The sequence below is a fragment of the Thermothelomyces thermophilus genome, chromosome 2 (genome assembly GCF_000226095.1).
Source record: "Thermothelomyces thermophilus ATCC 42464 chromosome 2, complete sequence".
NCBI classification, from domain to species: Eukaryota; Fungi; Ascomycota; class Sordariomycetes; order Sordariales; family Chaetomiaceae; genus Thermothelomyces; species Thermothelomyces thermophilus.
In genome coordinates, this window is record NC_016473.1 from 4347196 (window position 1) to 4372780 (window position 25585).

The window sequence follows — 25585 nt, forward strand, 5'->3', positions numbered from 1 at the left end:
GCGCGCGCGTGTGCGTGGTTTACTCCTTCTTCTCCCCCTCGGCCGGCTCCTTATGATCCTTGACTAGGACTCCCTTCTCCTCCAGCAACTTCGCCAGCTCCCCGCTCTGGTGCATCGACACGATGATGTCGCAGCCGCCGACAAACTCCTTGTCGATGTAGAGCTGGGGGATGGTCGGCCAGTCCGAGTACTCCTTGATGCCTGCCTCACTCCGTCAGCGCCCTGTTTGTTCTCTTTGAAACCATTGCTGTGCCGCAAAAAAAAAAAAATAAAAAATAAAAAATAAAAAGAAAAAGAACAAGTGCGCACCTTGCCTCAGTTCTGGATCCTCCAGCACGTTGTAGGCCGCAAACTTTTCCGGGTCCACGCCCTGCAGGCCCAGCACCTGGATGCTCGCCCTCGAGAAACCGCACTGGGGCGTCTCCGGGGTTCCCTTCATGAAGAGGACCACCGGGGCGGAGGCTACGGCCTTATCGATGGCCTGGCGGACGGCATCGGAGAGGAGGCGGCGCTGGGCGGCGACCGAGAGGAGGAATGGTGACGGCTTGACGGGAGCTGCGGCAGGGCGGATCGCCGACAGGGCTGTCTGCCGGGCTACCTGCAAAGAGGTTTAGTTTTTCAGGTCAGTAACTGACTGTATTGATTTCATTTGACGTTGCCAAAGAAGCCCATCGTAGAAGCCCATCGTCGACGGAGCTTATTACTTACCCTCGAGAATACCGTTCGCGAAAACATCTTGATCGTGCGAGCTGCGGTTGATGTTGACGGAAAGGACTCGGGCAGAGGCGAGGCGAATCAGACAAGCTCGAAAGGCCGATTTCCCCCGCGACTTTTTTTTTGGCTGCTGATTGGTAATGATGCAAGGGGACTTGTAACTGGGCGTTACTGCGAAGTTACAGACTGTAACTAATTCGTACAGTACATACTTAACTAACTACTATACTTCGTACGGTACCTGGTATTCCGTCAGGGAGACTCCCTACCTGGTACACACCTGCAACTAAACTGTGAATGTTCATAAAAAAAGTCCTTGATGGCCTCTTTTTTTACTTGGTGTATAGAGCCGCTAGCAAACGGACAGTCATTGTTAATTAATGTTTATTTTTTTATTTCTTTCCATTTTTTTTTTAACTCGGAAGTTTGGAAAATAGATCGTCATCTCCGTTCACTTTCCTAGTCGCGTCGCCTTTCGACAACGGACTTGAGCATCCCTTCATAAGCTTTCCAGGATGATTAAGCCGTAAGTCACCCGGTGGCTCATTGCTCGAATTGGTACTGACTTGGTACTGACTTGGGGCAGGATTACCGCAGCCTGGCACTTCCTGCAGGCCCAGCTGCGCCCCCTCCCCGTCCCGACCAAGTCGTACGCCGGCTGCACCGTCATCGTCACCGGCGCCAATGGCGGCCTGGGCTTCGAGGCTGCCCGCCACTTTGCCCGCCTCGGCGCCGCCCGCCTCATCCTCGCCTGCCGGAGCACGGAGCGCGGCGAGGCCGCCAAGGCCGACATCGAGTCCTCCGTCACCACCTCCACCGCGATCGAGGTGTGGCCGCTCGACCTGTGCTCGTTCGACAGCGTGCGTGCCTTCTGCCGGCGTGCCGAGAGCGAGCTCGAGAGGCTGGACGTGCTGCTCGAGAACGCGGCCATGCTTTCCATCACCCCGGCCGGCATGGCCGAGGGCTACGAGATGCAGGTGACCACCAACGTCATCTCGACCTTCCTGACGGTCCTGATGCTGCTGCCGCTCATGAAGAGGACGGCGGCAAAGTTCAACGTCGAGCCGGCCGTCACGGTCGTGGGGAGCGAGGGTCATTTCTGGGTAAGCACATCTCTGCCGGCCATCATCGCACGATTTGCTCTGCCTCGTTGGTTGGCTAACACGTGTTACCGCAGACCAGGTTCGTCGAGAAAAACCAGCCGCGCATCTTCGAGGCCTTCCGCCCCGGCGGCGCTCTGCAGGAACGCTACATGACCACCAAGCTGCTCGACATCCTCATCATGCGGGAGCTTGCCGCTCAGCTGGACGCCGCCAGTGCCAGTGCCGGCGCCAGCCCCATCGTGGTCAACGCGGCGAACCCCGGGCTGTGCAAGTCGAGCCTGTTCAGAAACGTCTTCCTCATCGGCCAGTTCTTCCTGGCCATTCTCACCTTCGTCCTCGGCCACACCAGCGAGCAGGGCGCGAGGGCGCTGCTGGCCGCCGCCGCCGGCGGACGCGAGACCCACGGCAAGTACGTCGACTGCGGCAAGGTGGACGACCCTAGCCCCTTCGTCCTATCGAAGGAAGGCAAGGTGGTGCAGAAGAGAGTCTGGGACGAGTTGATGGAGATATTGGATGGCATTGAGCCGGGGGTCAGCGCAAACGTGAAGCAGGCGCCTCTATCGGCAATGGCAACGTCGTGCTGACTTTGACGGTCGGGATGTGGCAGATAATTAGCGAATCCGCGATTATGCTTACTGCCCATATATATGTAAATCCATGCACGTCCACGCATGTACATGCATACTTATATCATACTTATATATATATATATATATCTAGGTATATTCACGTACAGTACGTAGGTACTCACACTAGTATGTATGCACTTTCGCGTTCTTTGGCTGTCGGTTTGCTCTCTAAGTTAGGTATTCCAGATCTAACAAATATCCGAGACAAGGTCCATCCCCCCCTCCCAAGACTTACACTATCCACTTCTCCGCACGAACACACTACTGTAATACAGTGAAAACACGACCGCATCGGGAACGGGACGAACATGCAGCGGAGAATTACCCCAACAGCCCGATCGGGACCAGAGGCCGAGGAACACCAAAGCACCTCGGAAAGCCGCCGGGAGTGGGACTTTGATAATAATTACGATGCAAACTTAGAAAGAATCAACTGAGAGAATCAACTGAGGGAATCAACTCAGGGAACCTTCATTATCGCTTGATCGACTCGATACTTTCTTTCCACTGCCACGAACTCTCTTTCTCCATCCCAACCTGGAGCTTTCTCTCTCTCTCTCGCGCAATGTCCGGGCAACCTCCCCTGCAGGGCATCCGAGTCATTGAATTTGCCGGCTTGGCCCCTGGTAAGGGACTCTGCCTCCCTCCTCCCCCCCCCCCAACCTTTTTCCTCTTCTTCTCTTTTTTTTTCTTCTTTCCTTTCAATTATAGAACAAGGAGTTGCCAAAAAAAAGAACAAAAGAAAAAAAAGTCCGCTAACCAACCGCCGCTCTAGGCCCTTTCGCCGGCCTGATGCTGGCCGACGCGGGCGCCTCGGTCCTGCGCATCGACCGGCCCTCGTCGTCGTCGGGCGCGCCGGCGCCTCCGGCGGACGACCTGCTGACGCGGCACAAGAGGTCGGTGGCGGTCGACCTCAAGAACCGGCGGGGCGCGGCGCTGGTGCGGGCGCTGGCAACGCGGGCCGACGTGCTCATCGACCCGTTCCGCCCCGGCGTGCTCGAGGCGCTGTCGCTGGGGCCGGCCGAGCTGCTGCGGCGGAACCCGCGGCTGGTGTACGCCCGGCTGACGGGCTTCCGGCGCGACGGCCGCTTCGCCGCCATGGCGGGCCACGACATCAACTACCTCGCCGTCTCCGGCGTGCTCGCCCTGCTCGGCCGCCGCGGCGCCCCGCCCACCCCGCCCGCCAACCTGCTCGGCGACTTCGCCGCCGGCGGCGCCATGCTCGTCCACGCCGTCCTCATGGCCCTGCTCGCCCGCGAGCGCACCGGCCGCGGCCAGGTCGTCGAGGCCAACATGGTCGACGGCGCCTCGTACCTGGCCAGCTTCGCCCGCTTCGCCCGCCGCACCCCGGTCTGGGACCGCCCCCGGGGCGAGAACCTGCTCGACTCGGGCTGCCCCTTCTACGACTGCTACGAGACGGCCGACGGCCGCTGGGTCGCCGTCGGCGCGCTCGAGGACCGCTTCTTCGCCCGCCTCGTCGCCGGCCTCGGCCTGCAGGGGCAAGGCTGGGAGCGGGGGAGGCGGCACGACCGCGCCCAGTGGCCCGAGCTGCGCCGGCTCATGGCCGAGGCCTTCCGGTCCAGGACGAGGGCCGAGTGGGAGCGCGTGTTTGTGGGCACCGACGCGTGCTGCACGCCCGTCTACGACTACGGCGAGCTGGAAGAGGACCGCGAGGGGAAGGAGGGCGACCAGAGACCGGCCGTCACCCTCAGGGACACGCCCTTGCTGGCCGTCAGGAGGGATGCCCGCGACGCCAGCCACGGGCAGGGGCCCGGCGTGGACGGGGAGGGCTATGCCGGCCGTCGTCTCGAGCCGGGCTGCGGGGCGGAGGAGACGCTCAAGGAGTGGCTCGGCTGGTCGAGGGGCGACCAGTTTGAAGTCGAGGCGGGCGGTTTGGTGCTCAAGGACAAAGCTCAGCTGTGACGAGCGAGCGAGCGCCCGGGAGTGACGGAGAGCTACGGAATAGGTAACTGTGGCCCCTCGAAGCAACCTTCACCGGCGAAACGGGCGTAATCCTCCTTTTTTTTTTTAATGTCTGAATCTGACATCGTCAAACGAATGACCAACATTATTATTTGTCAGTTAACTTTAACTGTATATAAATCATCCTGCAGAAAAGACCCGTGCCCCCTCTCTCGTCTCGCGATCCAATTCCTGGCCGTCCTTGCGGGCGAGTTCCGGGCCCGGGGGCCGCGTACACGTATATGACCTGAACTGACCCAGGGATCAGCTCTTGCCCTGGAAACTCTCTCTCTCTCTCACACACACCCTCAAGCATCGTCATCCAAACTATGCCATGCCGGGCTAGGCGGTGGATTGGGCGGAGGTGCCGGTGATTGATCTCGCGAGCTGTGCGCCATAGAAGGACACGCACGATGGGGTGAGCGTGGCTCTTCGCGGGGCCGGAGGTCTAAGGGCATTGGAGAGGATTGGGAGAATATCAGGAGTCAATTCTTTCTGGTCCCTGTATGTAGTAGAAGAGGTGGTGAAATGACTACGACGACTTTTGGAGAAACAGAAAAGAATAGGAAAAAGAAAAAAAAAGAGGAAAGAAATAAAAAGAGAAGAATATGTCTCCCCTTCTCTCCTCTAGGAAGTCCCTCCACCCCTTGAATTCAGCTCCCGCCCATCTCCATGTGCGCGCCGGAGAAGTCTCGAACCGGACTTCCCCCCTCTCCTTCCGAGGCTCGCTAGGCCACCGGTAGCCGAACGTGAACGCACTTGCTTCTTTCACCAGCACCATCACCATCACCACCATCACCACCACCACCATTCACTGCACTACCATGCGTGTGAGAAGAATAAGAAGATAACAAAAACATGATCATCCCCCGGCGCGAACGTCATGGCCGAGTCTGAAATTGCATTTCGCGGCCGAAACCCCACCATTCATTCCCTTGAGAGAGGTAACACAACATACATGCATGCATACATACATACATACATAGTTCCGTACCTACATGAAATCCAAAAAAGTCAGGTTGGCTATGTTACAAGCAGACGGTGAGAATTTAGACCCAACCAGACACTTCCCGCGGGCCTTGTTGGTCGGTTGGGGGGGGGGGGGGGAGCATGGAACCTGCTCGACAATTCGGGCCAGCCAGGCTCTTCGCAAACAAGGCCGCACGCTCTTCTGACCTTGGCCACATTGCAGGATGCCGCGCGGGTGGGGGATAAGCAATAGAGAAAAAAAAAAAAAATGAGGGGGGGAGGGCATTGAGATGATGGATGCACCGACCTTCGAGGCTGTTTGCCCTACAACTTTGATTCGACGGCCACCAACTAACGAGGAGAGGACACAACAGTTTTCATGATCTACCGATGGTATCGAATAAGAAACTAGGAGCCAGCAGACATAAATAACACTCGTTCTACAACAGGACCAATCCTCCAATGCTCCAACCCCAGTCCACCACCTACATCACCACCGCCACCACCACCATCAGCGTTTCCTCCACCTCCACCTCCACCCCATCACTTCCCACTTCAAGACGGGAGTTTGCTGAGCGGAAACGTCGCACTCCTTCACCACCCCCGGCTCGTCTCGTCGTATTTCGTCTTCGTTCATTAAGACCTAATCGTCACCCCTGCTCCACCCTACAAGATTCGGGACCATCCAGAACCACAAGCGGCTCCTTCTCCCCTCCCCTCCCGCTCCCGCTCCGTTCAATACTCCGTATTCTCCGATGATACCACTCACACATCAGCCTCCTCCATCACCTTCCACCAAAGCGATAAGAGGGCAAATCGGTTCCGGGCCGTCACATCACTGCACCTGGCTGACAATCTCGCTCGCGCGAGTCAGCGACTCCACCATCTGCTGGCATTCTTTCCTGCGACGGACGGTGTATTCGCTCTCCTTGAGCAAGTCGTCCAGCTCGCTCTGGCGGTACATGTTCTCGAGCAGTTCCTTTTGCATTTCCTCTTTTGTGTAGCTGCAGCAGCGTTAGAGACCCCAACAGTCAGCATTGAATGACAGAAACGGATAGCAAAAGGAAAAGGCAGGGAGAAGAGAGAGAGGGAAAAGGAGGAGGAGGCGGGATAGAGAGGAAAAGGGACGAAACATACGTGACCAGATTCAGCATGATCGCCTTAGGAACCATATCGATCATGGTGCGCTTGACAATGTTGTAGTAGGACGAGATGAGCAGTTCTGCAGAGTTGCGCCGTCAGCAATCTTCCGTCCTTTCTGTTCACTTTTCTTTTCTAAACCGGGATCCTCATATATATCTCGGGTACGTGTACGTACTGATAACTTCGACCTCAATGCCCTCCCTTTCCGAGAGCGTACCCGAGGCCTTGAGCGTCGGCGGGGGCGGCTCCATGGCGGCGGCCTTCTTCTTGTTCTTTGCAGCAAAGAAGCTACCAAAGAAGCCCGTGTTAGACGACTCGCCGTCGCCACCCAGCGTCGGGCTGCCGGCCCGCGCAGGCGTCGAGGCCAGGGGCTTGCCCGTCTTGGGGTCAACCTGCACTGGTCGTTGTTGGTTGTGCCTCTCGTTGACGATCGCCATGGCGCGATGGCCGTTTAGGAAATCAGGATGCGCCGTGTTGATGTAACACGCCTCCATCGCCACGAGATCGCGCACCAGCTTGTTCGTCGGCTCCATGGCCTTCTTGAAGAAGTTGATGACCACGGCGTGGATCTTCTCCTTGAGCTGCGGGTACCGCCGGTACATCTGCTTGCTGAGAAGCTGGGTGAGGATGCGCACCAGCTCGTCATACACCAGCGACGCGCACTTCAGGCTCGGCTCCTCCATCCGCTTGATCTGCTGCTTGACAATCAGCTCAAAGGCGGTCGTGCCGACGAACAGGGCGGGCGAGGAGCCGGACGAGTTGTAGAGGATGGTGCGGATATCGACGTCCTTGACCTGGTCGAAGGGATCCAGGGCCTTGACGCCGTTCGAGTACAGCTCGTGGAAGACGAAGCTGATACGGGCACCGCCGGAGAGCTCCGTGCTCGACAGCTCCGTGTTGTTGCCATCCAGCACGGTGCGCCACTCGTTGGTGAACTCGGTGATGATGTTGAGCACAATGTTGGCGCTATTTCCGAGCATAGACGGTCCCAGAGCTTCGAGCTCCTGCGTGTACTTTTGTAGCGAGCTGGAGATGCGAGCCTTGATGTCCGGCAGGGTCTGCTTGATGTGCATCATGAGGAGGAAGTTGAGCTTGCGCGCGAGGTAGGGAGTTCCGCAGTAGGAGCTCTTGTTCCGGTACGCCTTGTGGTTCTCGAAGAAGTTCTTCTCGGCCTCGAGCGCAGCGTTGATGGGCTTCTTGTTATCGATGTCCCTCTGCCCGCGATTCACCACCGGAACGTAACCCAGCCGCAGGGGGATGACGCGCCCGGCCAGGATCTCCACCACGTCGGTGCCCTCGTCCATCAGGTCGACCTTGGTGAGCACGCCGATGGTCCGCTGGCCTTCGGGATCTACCTCCCTGGCCAGCTTCAGGCCGTCCGAGTTCGCCAGGTCAATGTTGGCTGCCGTGACGGCGAGGATGATGGCGTTCGGTTTTTGAATATACTTGAGGATCATGTCGCGGATCTGCCTCTCGATATCCCGCGGCTGATCGCCGACGGGCACTCGCGTGAGGCCGGGAAGATCGACTAGCGTGAGGTTAAGGACATTGGGGGAGTAGATGCGCAGGTTGATGGGCGCGGGCGAGATGCCGGCATTCCTGCCAACCTTGGCCTCGGTTTCCCTGCTGATCTCATCGCGAATCTTGTTGAAGTCGTAGAACTTCTGGCCAGGGACGTGCAGGAACTCGCCCCATTCCTCGGTATTCGCGAGCTTATCGGTCGAGTCTGTAATCTCCTTGTCGAGCCCATTCGACTGGGCCTGGCTCGGGCGGTTGATGAGTTGGAGAACGAGGGGCCGGCGAGTGACAATGCCGGAACCGCGGGGTAGGCTATTCGCGAGTAGTGCACGTTAGTCGGTGAAGAAGGGCACCCACCGTGGGCCACCTGCGTGGGCAAGGGGGGATCGCCGAAACGGGGGAGTGGAGGAGGGGAAGAAAGGAGGGGGGGGGTTGGTAATGGGGGGCTCACAAGTCACGGCCGACGATGTTTTCTAGTACTGAGCTCTTGCCACTAGACTGGCTGCCGACGACGACTATTTGCGGCAGATCAATCGGGTTGTTGACGCCAACGGTGGAGAAGACGTCTTGGAGTTTGTTGACGAGCCTGTGTGGGGCACTCGTCAGTGCCTGACGGGAAAACAGGCCCCCGAGGGGGTCAATGAGCGTTGGTGAGAAGCGTACTTGATCAGGCCCGGGTCGGAAATGCCACCAGTCGTGGCGATCGTGGTGGCGTCAACCGTCATGTTGGCGCGATACGATGGCAGAGGATGCGGCTGCGAGGAGTTGGTGGAAGCAGGCCCGGAAGGGAAGCCCAGGGGAGAGAGCGAGGCAAGGGTTCAACGGCGCTGATGCAAAAAGTTGAAGTGCAGCAGGGAAGACGGTCCGCAAATCTGCGTGTAAAGTCCTGAGAGCACGTAGCTTTATCAGATCTGCCTCGACACTCCGGCTCTGACGCAAAAGGGCCGCGTTGCGTCTCTGCGTGGCTGCTTGGATGAGATGGCGGGACTCGTTGGTTGATGGTTTGGCTCTCGCAGCAAGCACCAGACCGTTTCGGGAGTCGACTTACGTAGTAGGTAGGGATCCACCCGTCGCAGCCTCCGCCAGCCTTGCATTAACTAACTACAACCCAAGTGCCTTCCTTATCAGCGTGTGGAAGCACGTGAGCCCCGCTGCAGTACTGTATAGAGGGTTAGGGTATTCCATGTGCATATCCCAAAAGACCTTTTGGGAGTTGACATCGATTGTTTTTTGGCTGCCCATCAAGCCCAGGAAAGTATGAGTGGGCAGTATGAGTGGGCTTCCCGTCCCCACGTCATCCAGCTAAGCTCATGCCGACACGATGTGCGCGGCTCGACCCCGGATCAGGGTCAAGGGCACCGTCTACTGCTTGTTCTAGGAGTCTGAGCCTGCAAAGCCACTGCATCCATTTGGGTTACCCTCTGCTCGCCTCTTCTTTCCTTCTTCCCTCCTCCTCTAAGATCCAACTATGTCTTCCGCATCTATAAGGTACCGTTTTCCCGGAGTCTTGAATGGAGTTCCTAGAATAGCAACACGGACACAAGCATTGCCGCCGCCCACTTCCCATCAAGCCCAGCACGCTGTTTCCCAGGCCCGGTGTTCCGTCATCACATCATCTGCCTGTCCCTTGCATATCGTAGCCTATTATGCACGGTGAATTTCGAAGTCAAACCATCGGATATAAGAGAGAGAGAGAGAGGACTTGCAAGAAAGATGGAGCGTTACTTCATGAAGCATATCCATTGGCGAAAGAAAACGAAAAAGAAACAATGCGTCGTCCCTGCCACATACTTATATCTCCCATGTTCGCCGCCCCCATGCTGTGTCCCGTACTCCAAATGATCCCGTTGGAGAAGCGAAAGTCAAGGTGAAAAAGAGCCGCCCCTTATGAACCATCTCGTCTGCATGCGCGCGTGCGACCGGGCCAGCGTCGCGTCAATGCCACATCTCTCCCGAGGCCATGCTACCGTTACTAGCTCGGGCTGCGGTTCCGTTAGATTGTCGCGCTGCCGAAGCGAATGCCCTCGCTCGCTCCCTATTTGACCAACTAGACAGGATTGCACGGTTAGTGTTGCAGACTCGTCTGGCAAAACAACCTAGGATACTCACATCTTGACCCTGCCGTCGTCCCCGGCCGTGGCAAACATGCACGGGTCGGTCGGGTTCCAAGCAGCCGCGTTGCAACTTGTGTGATGCGCTTCGGCCTCTCGGACGAGGATGCCCGTCACCTTGTGCCAGATGAAGACGTGGCCATCTGCGATTTAGCCGATGTAAGCGCGCCGGTCGTCTCTTCGGACAGATTCACAATGAAAAGAAAAAAGAAAAAGAAAGTTCGTAAGGCCGCTCACCTTCGCTGCCGCTAATGACAAAATTCTCGTTGGCGCCACCAAAGTCACTCCTAATGGTAAAATGTCCACCCTTATGGCCCGTGTACTTCTGCACCGTCTCACGCGTCTCCATGTCAAGCAAGATAGCCTCGTTGTCCGTCAGGTTGACGAGAAGGTGCCTTGAGTCTTGGCTTATGCTGACCGAGGTGGCCTTCAAGGTGTCCCTTGGGTCGAGTGTCAAGTCATACACATGTTCCCTGGTCGGAAGACTGTAGAAGTGAAGGGTGCACTGCTCATCCATGGCGACTAGCCAGCGCTGGTCTCGCGAGAGCGCAAGGTCCGCGGTCCGGTGCGTATTCGGCCAAGAATAGACGCAATCCCCGCGCAAGTTCCACATCTTCATCGACTGGCTCTTGTCGAAAGACCCGGTGATGAAAGCCTGGCCGTCGGCAACCCAGACGCAGCTGCTCACCGGCTCTTCAAACCCGCGGAGAACTCTCAAACACTCACCGGTCTCAACCTCGTCGTCAGCATCTACCAAAGAAGAACGCTTCGGCTTCGGGAGCCAGAACTCACCTCGGCGCTCCAGAGCTTCGCGGTGTGGTCCAGGCTGCAAGTGAGCAGGAACTTGCTGTCAGGGCTCCACGCGACGTTACCGACGCCAGCTTTCGGGTGCCCGTGGAGCTGGTGGAACAGGGTGAGGCGCTCGACGTCCCAGATGCAGACTGCCTCGTCCGTTCCACAAGTTGCCAGGCGCTTACCGTCTGGCGAGAAGCGAACCTGCCAGATTTCATCAAGTTTCTTGGATGACTCCGGGCCCGGGTGGGACAGCTCCACCAGGACCTCGGAGGGAAACCGACTTCTGTCGCAGCAGTGATCTACGCAGAGCGAAGGTTGAGCGTCGTTTGTGTGGTACCGGCACCTTTCCACCTGGCTGCGTTTCACATCGTCCAATAGCACAGCCAGCCGGCGTTCGGGGAGCATGACCGAGGGAGATATGGATTCTGCCAAAGCGCGTCAGTCATGGGGCACAAGGGGGGAGCATGCATGCCTGCAGGCGCAGAGAGGTGGACCGACCAGACAGCTCGGATAATAGCAATTGCCTCGATTGGCCGTTCGCGCCGTCCCAGTCCGCCCTACTCCTGAGATCGTCGGCGTCCTGGCACATGAGGAGTCTCGATAGGAGGTTGAGCGTCGCGTGCTCCTGACACAAGGGCGTGAGCTCGTGCCGGAGCACAGCGAGCGCCCGGCCGGTCTCGCGCTGTTCCAGGAGCTCCAGGAACTTTTGCCTCCGCAGCCTGAATCTCATATCGTTGCGGTCAGCTCCGGGAGCCAGGACGAGCCCGCTCCCAGAGCCGTGGCCTGCCCCACGAGTGCCACCGCCACAGAGCAACTCCTCCGCCTTGGTCCAAGATCCGCCCAGCACGGCCTGCCGAAAGGCGACCACGTCCGGGCTCTCGACCTGGAATCCGCTCTCCTCGCCGACGCTGGCTGCCGCAGCATGATACCCCAAATCTCTCAGCGCCTGTATCAGGATGCGTGTGACCTCTTCCCGGCTATGGCCGTAATAACTCTCCTGCCGCAGGTCCGCAAGATCCCCGTTGGACCGGGCACTGCGCATGGCGTCGTCGTACGTCTTGTTCGTCGCGCCTGAACCCGCCGAGGGCTGATCCCGGGCGGCCCGATCCCCATTAGACACCGGTTGCGGGGCCCGGCCCGAGGGCCCTGCCTTGTCGAGCTCCGGCAACATGCTTCCGCGGCGCATTCGTTTCGGTGCCGACCGGGTGGCAGCGGCGTCTGATGTGCTGTAGAGGTGTGCTCCTCCCTCCCCTTCTTCCTCAAACTCGGGCCTCTGTCTCCTACCGAGAACCTGCGCCGAAGGATTAGAACCGGAGGACAGGGCCGCGGCTTGGGAGCTGGACTCCGAAGTCGTCGTGGAAGGAACTCCCTCCGAGGACGCCGGGCCTGATCTCTGGAGTGGAGGGAGTTGCACTGAAGCCGGAGGTTCGAGGGACGGAGGGGGGTTCGAAGATATCGGCAGCGGCGGGGAGGATGGACTGCCGGAGGCGGATGGGCTATAGATTGGGGCTTCGCTGGGGGTTCGTTCTGCCACGGCGATCAACTGCGGTTCTGCGGGACCGGCGTCCGTTCCCGCAGACAAGAACGGGTAGTGGGCAAGGGATGAGACTCGTTTTGCAGAGAATAGCGGTTCGCTCAGTTAATTGAGTGTAGAGTTCTTACACGCGGCGGTGATGAAAGCTTGGGGTGCAAGACGATCGGGAGAGAGCTGCAGGTCACTCGTGGACAGCTGGCAAGGGAACCAAACGACGGGAGCTCCCAACAGGAGGTGCTGGCAGTGGCTGGGAGGTGCGAATGCGGTTGACCGCGGGGCTGATCAGCTGGGGACGTTGGGCTTGGTCTGGGCCGTGCGCACCAAATGCTGGGGTTGGCAATCGCACGTTTGCGGGTGACGGAATGGGAGGTTTGGGGGAGCAATGGGCGCCTTCCAGTTACACCTGCCTTACGTACATAGGTCGGAGGTGGAACCTCGATACGATAACTCTAGGTAGGTACGGAATGCCCCAATGGTCCTGCTCTCGAAAGGTACGCAGCCCCGGCCCGGGTTCCTTTTTGGGTAGAAGTCCATGGCAGTCAGAGAAGTATCGAACAGCCTACGCTACACTATCCTACATTCCCAAAAGTTGCAATTCACCTCACGATGAGGCAGATAGTTTGGCGATAAATCTGATGACCGCCTCAGAGCGCCTATCGATTGACAAAGGGTGATTCGACACGGGCTAAAAACCCCGAAAAGGCGGAGGGGTCTCCATACTCGTACGGAAATGCGTCTTTAGAGTCTCGGGCGACTCGGCCGACTTGGGATTTCCCGGAACCCGACGCGTCCCGGAGAATCTCGTTGGGTAGGACCACTCTCCATCCTCGCTTCGTCGGCGCCTCCAGTCGGGCAAATGTCCAACCTGGGGGTTTCAACGCTTGACCTGCACACCGTGCCTGAGGACGGGTAATGTGCTGTTAAGCGGAAGTGTGCTGCAATAACCAGAACAGGGCAGCACTGGAACAATGGGAACACCCCCGCCGCCAACTCGAGCAGTATGTACGTACGGACGTATTGTACATACATACATACGTACATACTATAATACATCCATACACTGATCCGTACACAGAACAGCATGCAGCAAAGGGTCCATGGTGGAGAACGCGCTCACCAGATCCAGAGGAGACACACACCAGCTTCTGACGTGTCGCTACCGTACCCGAGTTCGAGCCAAACAGACCATGGTATCTTGCCATTTCCACAAATTAAGGCATCCAGGACAGCTGCAAACCCGCCTCGCTGAGAGGCAACGTTGTGTGCAGGAACAGCGTCTCAGCGATGAAAGCGACCAGGTCTGGTTGCCGTTCACCTGACCTAAGCTGCCAAGGAATCTACAGCTATCTCCTACGAGTAACGGCAACGTAGGCACAGGCTGACCTGACGCCGGTAGGCTTACGCCTTTTCGTCAAGTCGAGCTTCTTCCACCGGAGGGTGCACCGGAGGGTGGCTTCATCAATGTGCAGACACATCAGGGAATGCGCACCCCCAAACGCGGTCATCGATAGCTGATGACAGTTACTTCTATGCTTGTATTACTCTGTGCGGGATCCCCTTTCCCTTTCGCCGGCCCGACATTACCCTTCCAGCATATGTACAACGCCCTCCCCATCCCGTCACGGATTCGATCCGCCGAGGAATGGTCATGCTGCGTTCTCTTGTCGGCTCCTGGGGCTGCGCGAAAGTAGCACTGGTAACATGGCCAAAGTGCCGCCTTGAACATGAGCAGTTGCCTGTTGATGAATTTATGCCAGTTGCGGGGAGGTCGTCACGAAGCACGAAATGTCCCGATGGGCGAGCTTGCCCTTCTGTGCACATGTAACTGGTCGACGACTTACACATGAGCATAAGGTCCAAGGAAGCTAGGCAGCATCGGGGTTTAGAATCAGTCTTTGCCATCCTCCGCTACGGTCATTCTGGTAGTGCAAGGATGAGACTGACGGATGCTTGATTGAGTGTTATGCTGTCCATCAGCGTATGGTTTTAAGTGGTGGTCGGTCCGAGGGTCTTCCTCGACCTTCCTTTGCCGCGCAAGCATTGGGGCGGGCGGGGCTGGCATCCGTCGAGCGTTGAGCCGCCCTTACATGCTCACTGTTGTAATCCGCGGAGTCCAGGAAAGAAAGGTTCGGTGCGTGCCTCGGCCAAGCTAGGCTCCTGTTGTTACACAGCACTTCTATCATCCCAGTCCGGGTTCACCCGTTGATGACTGACTGGCATTGGCGGTTGGAGTAAGTTCCTGCCCCGACTTCCCTCATGATCACTAGCTCACATTCTCAAGTACAAAGTACTCTACGCGATGATTCCAGCTTTCAATGCTCGTCATGAAAACCTCACCCCGCCTCGGTCGTGCTTCAGAACCCCCCGAGGCCGCCCCGTTGCCCATATACTCCAGAAATGCTACACCTTTCATTGCCATATCAACGTGTAATGCACCTCGAAGAGAACCATCCTAGATCAGCTGTTGCCGCGATAGCGTTCCTCAGAGTATCGCCCACTGAATGGGCATGGAGGCGCCTCTATCGCATTGGAGTCTCACACCACCCATCAAGCTTTGCGGGTGAGCGAAGGAGAGGTGCTTGAGGCTCGATGCGATCTGTTTACCTTGTTTTTGGCGAGCTTTCTCTCCCCGCGCAACCCATGGCTAATCTGCTCTACAGGCTGCTATTCCTCTCTCTCTCTCTTTCTCTCTCTCGTTAGCTGTTGTAAAGTCTCGTCAGCAAATGTCCGACTCGTTCACAACAAGTTCCTCTGTTCCATTGAGGAATAGAAAAGGGGTGTTGCCGGATGCCGCAGCAAACACTTGCGGTATTGAACAATTCGAGATCACATTTGCTGCATCTGCCGCGGATGGACTAACGGTGCTCCCCTCGCTACCACCAGTTAAATCAGTCCCAGGAGACTTGGGGTTCCTAGACTCCTCTAGAGCTGAGGAGGAAGGTCTATCAGAAACAGCCTCTGCGAGGGAGCCTATCTACCTCAGCGACTTCGTTTTCCAGGGACATAGGACGCCTTCATCGCGTCCCCATTGCCACCGCTACCCTCTAGCTTCGGCAGAGAACTTCTCGAGAAGGACTGTTATACACGGAAGGGAATTGTTCTGTAATCATGATTGTAGCCTTTCCCAGCAGGCCGGTTCTCCAGCATGACTTCTCACCCGCGAACTTGCAGCACGTTCGAGTTTCCGGTACCAAACTCCATAAACGGTTGTCGAGAACGGTGAAGTTGGCCCAAACGGAGATGCAGAATCAGGTTTCATCTCCCGCATGGAGAGTGTTGACGACGGATAGTCGTCAGCAGCCGACTTTCGCACCCGCATGAAGCCTCAGCTCCTCTGCGGTTCGATAGTTGACGACCTATTCTCAACCGGTCTCACTAGTCTCGGCGGCATCCTCACGATTCCGTACTACGGCCATCCCAAGTCCTATGAATCTATCGTTTCACACGACGAGGAAGTCAGGCCCCTGGAACCAAGGAAGCCGAAATGGCCATGCATGCTCAAAGGGAGGATGATTGGTTATGCCCCCAATTCCGTCTCTGCCCATTGCTTTTCTGTGCTATTCCTCATCACTATTGCCTCGACGTCCTCAAGCCCAAGTTGTACGGGGGATTCTTTCACGGCGCCTCAAAACATAGTGGCTACCAAAGCAGGCAACATCACACTCGCACAGGCGAGCCGAGACCGAATGGTTCGACTGCAAGACTAGAGTTGCACGGGACGGTTCATCAATGTTGGAGCCGAAGCAACCCCGGATACTCCTTTGCTGTTATTGCAAGCTCCAACACTCTGTTGTATGTATCTTCCCAGACTCTTATGCTGCTGAGATTTCGGCTTTAGGGTCGGAAAGTCATATGTCTTCCGGACGATTAGAGTATCTCAGGGATGAACCTGGGATGTGTTGAAAGAGGACAAGATGCCTCGAAAGCAGCGGCCAGGTGCAATAACCGGCTTCTTTTGCCTCGGATGAGGAGGGTCAGTGTTTGACAGCTCCCGGGTGAGGGGGAGCGGACTACCTCTCCAAGGGCAAGATCAAGCGACTCCGTACGGATCCCATCCTTGCGCGGGGAGGAGACAGACGTCTTGTCTCAAATCGTTTTCCTCCCCTGAAATCGCAAAATGGTATGTACTATCGCCAGCTTACCGCGAGAATAAGGCCCTTTTTCCGAAGGGGGATCCTGGCAGTATGGAGCCCCTAATGCAAAAGGTCCACCCTCGGCCCCCTTCCATTCTCCTTCCCAATTTACGGCCTCTTCCGCAAGATAGTTTGTACTGTTTGTTTGTATTCCTGTTATTAAGTGGGAAGCATACATACCTGTGCACACTCAGGTGCTCAAGTGAACCACATTGGACTGTAAGCCGTACACTACAAACCGAGTGACTTTATCCATGACAACCTTCTTCGTCCGGCGCGGTCACTTCGCCTCCAGAAGGGAAAAAGAAGGGAGCAGAAAGGAGAAGCCGCCGCCGTATTGTCGCTCGCCTCGTTCGGCAGAGCATCTCCACCTCCCATCCTACCCGCGGGGGTTGGGTGCACCCGCCCAGCAGTAGTCCAGCCCCGAACCGACAGACGGACGACGGCGCCTTCTCCCTGACTCTTGTATAGTACTGTATGTACACTACGCGACATAGTTTGTATGTATATACAGTACGTGCGGCAGTTTGTGTGGCTAGTGTACACTATACCGGCTCAGCAGCATGCAGTACCCTGGTGTGCCGGGGCATGCCTCGTGGTCAGTGTGGCGTTGCGCCAGCCAGCCAGCCCCCCCACCCCCCAACCTCTCTCTCCTGGCGCGCACATCACCGACCAACTCATGTCACGGAATGTGCCGATGCTGGGACTACCTGAGAGGAACAAAGGGGATCGGCATGACCATTGTCTGTTTACAGCTGGCCTGATGTCATGCTCCCAAGCTTGTGATTTTGTTAGCCCCCACAGCAAGCATCCCAAGGTTCGTTGTATACTCCACTTCGACAGCTCACAGTTTCCCTTGCACGCAAAGAGCATTAGAGCCCGGAACTTGTTGGGGGGGAAAATGCACAAGAAGATGGTTAAACAAAATAGTAAGAAGGAAACGAGTCGAATGATAGCGATAAAAGGGGGGAAGAATACTTGTCCCGCGGGGGAAAAAGGGGAAGAACAAAGATTTGATAAAAGAAAGTAAAAGAAACAACTATGCTGGGGTTCTCAAGTCGCCGCCGCCTTCTTTCTGGGCCAAAATCGAGCGTGGGTTTGCTCAGCTCTGAGCAAACCCACGGCAGTGGGGACTGCGATGGAACAGCAGTCCCAAGAACCACGGTACGGGCGTAATGTACGTCCGTAGTGCACACTACGCAGTAATTAATCCGTAGTCAGTCTCCGATGGCGATCCCTTCACCAGGGTCCGGGAAGACTCGAGTCTCTCGCGCTCCGCGAAGGTGCTCTAGTTTGCCGAAACCATCGCGCAGGGTTCGCCCGTGATTACGCGGGGCCTGATGAGGAACTCCGCGTCACTCGCAACGCTTTTGGAGAGGAGATCAGCCTTACTAACGAGTTAGTGCCTCCTTTGACAGCTATTTTGGGCGTCGCTAGCGCGGGCAGGGAGAGGGGGAAGGATTTTGTCCTTGCTTGTCCTGTACGGATTACATAGTACTAACTAGTTTGTACTGTACATACTACAGTACACCAAGTAGCAAAGCTAGAAGTTTGCCGCACTGCAGTCTCTGATTATCCGAGTCGGTCACCTCGAGGCAACTCGCTGCGGAAGGAGCCTTTCCCCCCCTCCCTTCCTTTGTTGAGTTGAATGAACACCATACGGAAGGCAGGGAAAGGCAGGAGGATAGGGCAGAAGCGGCTCAGGCCACTTCATGCCGTTTAATTAACTGGCTGATGCCTCTGGAATAACTATACAACGCTACTACACTGACAAGGTAGGTAGTGAAGCCCAGTGAGCGTGTGGATGTTCCGGTAGCCGGGGGAGGGAAATTCTTGAATGCAACCTTTTGGGTGATCGACGTTGGGTTCGATACGTACTCCGTACACCTACGCAAGTTCTCTCGGAGAATACTCCGAGCTTTCTGTATTGGTATGTACGGGGTACATATATACACTAGAACCCCCATTGGATCTACTTAAGTAGTTAACGAGATCCAATACACACTAAGGTAGTATGCATTAGTTTCTCTGTTTGCCTCTTTCGCGGAGCAATGATCAAGTGCGGTGCGCCCATTGCTCGTGGAGTGCTGACATCCAGTTCGTCTAGACAAACAGTAGATACTCCGTATAGTAAGGTGTTTTGCAATCCATACCATTCCCCACTAGGGCCCCGCCAGGCAGTGTACTCGTGTGGAATGTGTGCCTCAACAGCTGAATCATTTCGATTCTCGGTGCTTCTCGAGTGGCTCCCCCGCGAAACCCTTGCTAAGGGTCCGAGGTGTCTTGATATGGCTGACTACCTGCAGCACCGATGCATCGCAGAGAATGAATGACATGCAGCAAATTAGTCCATTCGCTGCCGCCACCAGACTTCTCTGATCAGCTTACCCAGGGGTGCAGACGCCTGACGCAGAAATAATGATTGGAAATGTCAAAAGATAAATGCGTTGCAAGTCTCGGGGCACGGCGCGGGAAATGCCCAAAGCGCAATAGGCTAACACCAACCCCGAGCCTAGTGTAGTGTAATCCGTAGTGTTTGGTCGGTGGAGGGACGGCACGGGCAAGAGAGACAGGGGGGGAGTTAGTGTACACTACAATACACTACATCATGCTAGTGTAGTGTAGTTGCTTGCTGGTTCAGGTTCGTGTGCCTGAACAGGAGTGCGAACAGGGCAAAGCAAGCGAGAAGCAAATCCGGAGAGAGGGGGCACGCGGCTCTGGACGCGAATCTACACTGCTGCGTACACTACACTAGGAAGTACGTACTGTACATACACTAGGGGTGGGCATCTATCGCGCTTTTCTTCTCGTTTCGTACCCTTTGAGCTGATTTAAGACTAAGTCCGAGGGGGCTCAAGACTGCATATATACGGATAACGAATGCTCTGTCTATACGGATTACTCTGTACTTTCACCTTACAAAAGCCGGGCTCGCATCCTGAGACATGGCACGACCCTCGCTACATATACTACATTACAAAAACTATTTTTACACGAATTACGGATATTGTAGCAAACATCAGTTGCGGTCAGCCAGTTTTCGTCAATCGAAGCCTCCCGTATAACTATCGCCGGCTTTGGCGGATGGCCCCTGCAGCTCCTGCCTCCCTACATACACGTGTGCACTAGCAGATCAACAAAGCGGCACTGAGACATCTTCCGATCTTCTTGCCGCCCCTCCCGTCCGGGAATGGAACAAGTAGATTGGACAAGGGCGGGAAGACATGGTTGCACTTCGCTTCCGCCTCATTTGCCTCTCTGGCGGTCAGTCAACATCAGACTCTTTATGCGGTGACAGTCTTGTTTGGATAGAGTTTTTCTCGTTGAACTGATAGTGATTCGATACCCCTATTATATCTATTCTGCTTCGCATCGCAAAGTTCTTCGCGGCATTTACCTATGTGAGTACGTCCGTACATGGTTAATGTCCGACGAGTCAAGAACCGCAAGAGCATATCTCTCGGAATTAGTTAACAAAAAGCACCAAGCAATTTGGTGCTGCACGTATATGCAAATAACTTCTGTTTTATGTAGTGCATTCCGTACAAGTGCTAGCTTGTATGCAAGGTCGACCACATGGTTTTGAAACAGGGAGCGCCTCCACCAGTTTCCCTGTGACGTAACTATCCCTCTATACTCACGCTATAGAGTTAACTCTGCACTGCGTAACAACCTACCAAGACACATACCCATCTGCGCCTACGTCGCAGCGCGCATACATCTCAATAGCAAGTGCGCAATTCAGGGTCTCTCGAGACGCGGCAGTCTGACGCTGCATGGCAACGACTTTGATACTAAGCAGCGCCGAACCTACACAGTATGCGACTAACAGGCAAGGTGGTGTTGTCGCTTCGTGCGCGCAGCACTAACTATGGGACGAAGGCCAGTTTCAAATAATGATGTAAATTGACGGGGTCGCAGAACCAGGCCGCCCGGAGGGGCGCAAGAAACGGCCTGGTTGTCACAATGCAGGGTCGCATTCTTGGGGCGTTGTGTTCCCAAATTCCCGTACATTACATAGATGTACCGATGCATCACGATATCTACGTTGTAACCACTTGATCGCTACTCCGTACATCCACCGAAGCGTCACCATTCTAATCATCTTTTGGGAACAAGTCAGTATGATATGTGCAGTATCTGTACACACAACGGAACCCGAATGTACTGTACACAATTTCCAGGCTATCTGGGCCATCTCCGAAACTTTTCGGACAGCTCGCGTTTCCACATGCAAGCCCCCCATGTTGACTGGCAGAAAATACGACGGCACGCTGGACCCAGCTTCAAGAACATGTCAAAGCTCAGGTGGCGCGCTAGCCAAGCGCACGGTGACGGTCGCTAACCAAAAATCGCCTTAGCAAACATCTGTTTTTGTGGTGGTGCGCCCCACAACTGACGCCCCACTATCCCTCGATTAGCGATGCAACAGGGATCACGGGGCTTCGGTTTGCTGCCTCTTTTCAGGTTCGCACCGGGGCCGAAAGTGGGTTAGCAGACCCGTCCTTCCTCCGAGACGGAGCCCACTCCATATTCTGTTCAGGTACCTTCGTACTGCACTAGCGTCCCCTCAATGGCCAGCCGCGGGCTTGGAATAGCTTATAGCTTATTATTAGTCTGTAGAGGAACGTACGCTGCCTCCTATCGTGTTCACTTAATAATATCGTCTGTGCGTTGGAATATTGAGACCACTTTTTCCATACACTACCCAGGTGTGGAAGTACTATAAGCCGAGGCTCGGTCATGGGAAAACGACCCTAGATATCGTAGATGGGACGATGATAAGCTCTGGGAAGAAGCAGCATCCCGGCCCTGGCGATGGAGATTCAATCCGTGGCGGCTGAGAACTTTGTTAGTTTTATTCGCCCTAGAAGCAAAGAAACCAGACGAGACCTCCCGTGAAAGAACACTTCAAAGTTCGCTCAAACGGAAGGGGCATGCGGTGCCGAAGATTGCCGGCCCGGCCTTTTGCAGTGATTGCAATCAATCAACCAACCTTGTCCAGCGTCCGAGAAAGAAACCCCCAGTCGCATCGCTGTCGCGGCCCACTCTCCGCTGATGAGGTTCCCGTTTGTTGCCCCTGGAAGCTGGGTACCTGTCCCCAACATTCCCCCATTGTGCGCGGCGGTCTTCACCATGCTGCGCTAGCGCAGGTTCTTTCTGGAAAACGCATTCTTGGCTCTGCCTTGGCTGCAGCTGCTCCAAGTCCACATGCTCCCCGCGTGGGTGCATTTTATTAATCTCGCCCCTGCGCTTCCGGACGCCACGCCAGTCTCTTGTTCAACCTGCGGCCCCGGCCCGGTTCTGGCTTTTCTCCTGAGCGATCTTCCTCCCGCCTCCGCCTTTCTCTGACGGGTTGCTTGCTTGGGGCCCATCCTGGACCTGACCCGCCGGCGAGAATCGGTTTGCGGGTGCCCCGTTCGCTGAGATTTCCGGCAAACGCTTCCGACAAAAGGGAACAAAAGGGAACGGCACACATCGCCGTTGCGCGGCCGATTAAGGTCTCCTTCACCATGCGCCCCCTCTATGGCTAACACACCCAATTCCCGTCCAAGGCCTTCACCCTTAACGGAGCTCCCCCTACGATCACCTCTATCCATCGATCGACGACGAGAGAGCTCGGCAGCAAACATGGAGGGACCTCTGAGCATGCCCCCGGAACGGGGTACCATAATTGGCAAGCCAGCCTGGAAGGTAATGCATCAGACCCGCCGCGGGTCTTCTGTATGTGTGTGTGTGCCAATTGAACAGCCGTTGACCGGTTGATAGGTGCGATGGGTGGTTATCGGAGGCTCGACTCGAGATCAGACCCAAGTGGGCACAGCCAACAGAGGACAGACTAACCGCACATCCGCGCCGAGGGAGCTCACCCGAACACTCACGGAGGGCATGTTCCTCTCCATATACAAGTCCAAGGTGTGTCCCGCCATTGCTGCCGAGGGGGTCGGCAATGCTGACTGAAAGGGGGGGGGGTTACCCGACAGGACGACACCGAACCAATACAGCAGTACGCGCTTAGTTCGATCGCCGACTGTCAGCTCCAGATACTTTCGCACCGCAAACAAGGCCCAGCCCTCCCGACCATGGTCATCAACATCTTACCAGATCCGCAGTCAGACAAGGCGAGGAAGCGACGCTCGAGCAGGACTGCCGCCTTTTCCACTCCGAAGGAGACTGGACCGACCAGTCTGTTGTTCCGCCCTGGAGAAGAGCGACAGAACCTCCAAGAGTGGGTGCGCTTCATTCAGCAAGCCATCCAGCCATATGTCCCAGACAGAGTGCCCATGAGCCCGCTCACGCCAGCGTCGCCGACCTTCGTCAACCCATTCACGCCTCGACCCAGGGAAGCCAGCGACGTGCAGCAGCGGCCGAGCAGTAGGAATGGTTCGCGCCCAGGGTGCTTCCTGAAGAATCATAGCCAAGCGAGCTCTGCCCGCGACCGGCCCGTCACTTTCTCTGATGCTCCGAGTCTGCGGTCCAAAAGGAGCGACCTTTCTTCACAAACCGGTTCTACCACCCAGTCCCATATGGCTTTCCCTAGCTACACCGCCATGGTTCCTGCGGACCTCCCGTCCCTGGCAACGACGATTGGGGAGTATCAGGGTGAGTTTATCGAAGGATGGACATCAGCCCAGGGCAGATCGTCGGCACTCAGTTCCCCCATCAGAGGGCGGGGCAGTGTCAGTTTGCAGGCGCCGGCTCCGCTGCCGCCAGTACCAGACCCCAACCCGCCGCCGGGCCCGCGGGAAACCATCCTCGACAGGGCGTTCCAGTTGCGCTGCATCCCCGGTTCTGAGCGCGAGATTCCCGGGGAGGAAAAGTTGAGCTCGTTGGCCCGTTTTGACGCCCTGATGCGGGAAATGGATGAGAAGAGGAAGAAGCGAGAGGCCGAAGCGGCAGAGTCGCGAGCACAAGCTGCCGCAGATTCATCGGTCGGAACATCGAGTTCGCAGCCCAAGAGCGCATTCGACCGTGACGATTCCGATTCGGACTTGGAACAAGACTCAGACGACGACAGCGATGATGACAGCGACGGGATTCTTGGGGAAGGCGACGTTGAGGACCAGTTTCCGTCGACATCAGCTCAACAAAGAGCCCTCGACTTCATTGCGGGGAAGTATGAGCCTCCACGTCGGCATCGACCAACGTCGCGCGGCGTGCGGTCTCCGCCGACTTATAACCACGAGGCGTTTATGGCTCTATCAAGTCCCGGGTATTCCCAGACGCGGCCCCAGACGGGCTACTCGAGGACCCGGAGCAGGCCGGGAATGTCTCAGAGGACGCACAGCCAGCCACAATTGGCGACAATGCTGGGTTCCTCGTCGCCTCTGGAACCGCCCAGGGAGTCTGAGGATGGAACTGGATTCAGCTTTACCCCAGGCTCTCCATCGGCCACCCACCGCAACTCGGCCGAGAAGCGGCACTCGGGGTCAAGCACCAAGCGCCTTAGCTTTACCGAGTTCACAAGGCGCCTGAGCAGCGCAAGCAGTCTGCTCCTTGTGCAGACCAACGCCAGCGGCCCTTCCAGCAGAAGGGCGAGCAACAGCGACCTGGACCCGCAGCAGCCGCCGCAATCGCCTCCTCAACCGCTGCACCACCTTCACCCGAGGGCTGGCCCGCCGACCCCCCAGCAGTACCACCAACCGCCGCAGTCTCCACCTCTGGCAGGCGAGCGTGAGCGGCGCGGCTGGCGGGGCAGTGTGGGCGTGTTTGGCGACGGCGGCTTTGTATGACCGGGACCGGGCTTGCTTAACCTTGCCGTTTCCGTTTCCCCAGCGCATGCTGGAGTGGGTTGTTCTCCGTCTGAGTTTTTCAAACGCTTTGATATCCCGGGCAGCATTCTTTCTCTCTCTCTCTCTCTCTCTCACTCCTTTCCTGGCACGTACATATCCAGCATTCTGTTTATTCGGCACATTGATACTATTGTCATATTGCCGACTTTCATCACATTGTTCTCTTCTGACCACCCCGTTTCTGTGACGACCGGCTTATGACCGAGAACTTGCTTTGTGTAAAGGGACATCTGGCGTTAATCATAATTCATTGCATTTCCATGTTTGTCTTTTCCTTTCCCCCCGCCTGCCAGTCAAGATGGCGGAACATGTAAGGGAGGAATTCCCGGGTTGTCGGGGTCATGTGTAACGTGCATCTGAGCTGGGATGTTCTCTTCTAGTGTACGGATTACATTTCGAAGTTGATGTTTCGTATTCTTTTAAGTGTTTGGGAAGCAAGCGTCACATTTCATGAGCATGTGTCCGTTTGAATGTACATAATTAAATCTATAAATCTATGCATGTAAATGCGTCTACCAAAGGAGCCAACGAGATCCAGTGGTTCAACTTCCGGTCGTCACCTATATTGGCCCTCTTAAGATTTAATACGCAGTACTAACGTGCATGGACATACAAGCAAGCAAGATGTAAGGTACGGTACGGGCCAAGCCGCATTGCACGGCGCCCACGGCAAAAGGAGCGTCAGTGCTTCGCGCCAACAATCATTCGTCGATGATTGGAGATAATAACTTCTCAACTGCTTCGGAATCCGGTCCCCGAACTCGGGTCGGTCCCAGTAAGGCGGAACCGGAGATTCCCGAGCCAAGACCTGCATCCGAACCGAGCCGGCGCTAAGAGCACCTCCGGTCCGTGAGGCTTCGGAAGGCCAGCCGACGACAAACTTGGTCGCATTGAGTCAAATTCAAATATGTGCAAGGACACGGTGCATCACTCTCTCAGTCAGTGTACATATGTGTGTTGCCGACGGATGCCCCGCGAATCCATTTGCATACGGATTACCGTACAGGAAGGGTGTGTTGCACCCTCCCTTCCCCCATATCTGCTGTTCCCATGGACACGGGCCTAAACAAGAGAGGGAAAAAAAAAGAAAAAAAAGAAAAAAAAGAAAAAAAATCAAGTTCGATTGAAGGAGAGAGACGCCATCAACACCCACATTCCCCCCTTCCTAGGCGAACCGAGAC

At 56.2% G+C, this 25585-nt stretch overlaps 6 protein-coding genes across 6 annotated transcripts; 3 read left to right on the forward strand and 3 right to left on the reverse strand.

Annotated features, from left to right (window-relative positions):
• Positions 1–19: 19 nt before the first annotated feature.
• On the reverse strand, positions 20–735 carry MYCTH_2117465 (uncharacterized protein; the record flags this gene model as incomplete). Its single annotated transcript, XM_003662085.1, has 3 exons — positions 20–201; positions 310–598; positions 709–735. 3 exons carry the CDS (start codon positions 733–735, stop codon positions 20–22), a joined length of 498 nt encoding a protein of 165 aa, XP_003662133.1.
• A 494-nt stretch (positions 736–1229) lies between these two features.
• On the forward strand, positions 1230–2401 carry MYCTH_92469 (uncharacterized protein; the record flags this gene model as incomplete). Its single annotated transcript, XM_003662086.1, has 3 exons — positions 1230–1240; positions 1301–1817; positions 1892–2401. 3 exons carry the CDS (start codon positions 1230–1232, stop codon positions 2399–2401), a joined length of 1038 nt encoding a protein of 345 aa, XP_003662134.1.
• Positions 2402–2778: 377 nt separating this feature from the next.
• Positions 2779–4560, forward strand: MYCTH_2302339 (uncharacterized protein). Its single transcript, XM_003662087.1, has 2 exons — positions 2779–3072; positions 3222–4560. The coding sequence occupies exons 1-2, from the start codon at positions 3012–3014 to the stop codon at positions 4367–4369; spliced, it is 1209 nt and encodes a 402-aa protein (XP_003662135.1). The 5' UTR covers positions 2779–3011; the 3' UTR covers positions 4370–4560.
• A 1614-nt stretch (positions 4561–6174) lies between these two features.
• On the reverse strand, positions 6175–8887 carry MYCTH_2302341 (uncharacterized protein). Its single transcript, XM_003662088.1, has 5 exons — positions 8702–8887; positions 8490–8624; positions 6696–8350; positions 6515–6599; positions 6175–6381 (listed from the first exon to the last, which is right to left on the reverse strand). The coding sequence occupies exons 1-5, from the start codon at positions 8761–8763 to the stop codon at positions 6213–6215; spliced, it is 2106 nt and encodes a 701-aa protein (XP_003662136.1). The 5' UTR covers positions 8764–8887; the 3' UTR covers positions 6175–6212.
• An 855-nt stretch (positions 8888–9742) lies between these two features.
• MYCTH_110897 (uncharacterized protein) lies at positions 9743–12588 on the reverse strand. Its single transcript, XM_003662089.1, has 5 exons — positions 11443–12588; positions 10942–11369; positions 10387–10879; positions 10148–10292; positions 9743–10085 (listed from the first exon to the last, which is right to left on the reverse strand). Exons 1-5 carry the CDS (start codon positions 12128–12130, stop codon positions 9974–9976), a joined length of 1866 nt encoding a protein of 621 aa, XP_003662137.1. The 5' UTR covers positions 12131–12588; the 3' UTR covers positions 9743–9973.
• Positions 12589–21869: 9281 nt separating this feature from the next.
• On the forward strand, positions 21870–24410 carry MYCTH_2302350 (uncharacterized protein). Its single transcript, XM_003662090.1, has 3 exons — positions 21870–22305; positions 22381–22527; positions 22596–24410. The coding sequence occupies exons 1-3, from the start codon at positions 22243–22245 to the stop codon at positions 24342–24344; spliced, it is 1959 nt and encodes a 652-aa protein (XP_003662138.1). The 5' UTR covers positions 21870–22242; the 3' UTR covers positions 24345–24410.
• Positions 24411–25585: the final 1175 nt, after the last annotated feature.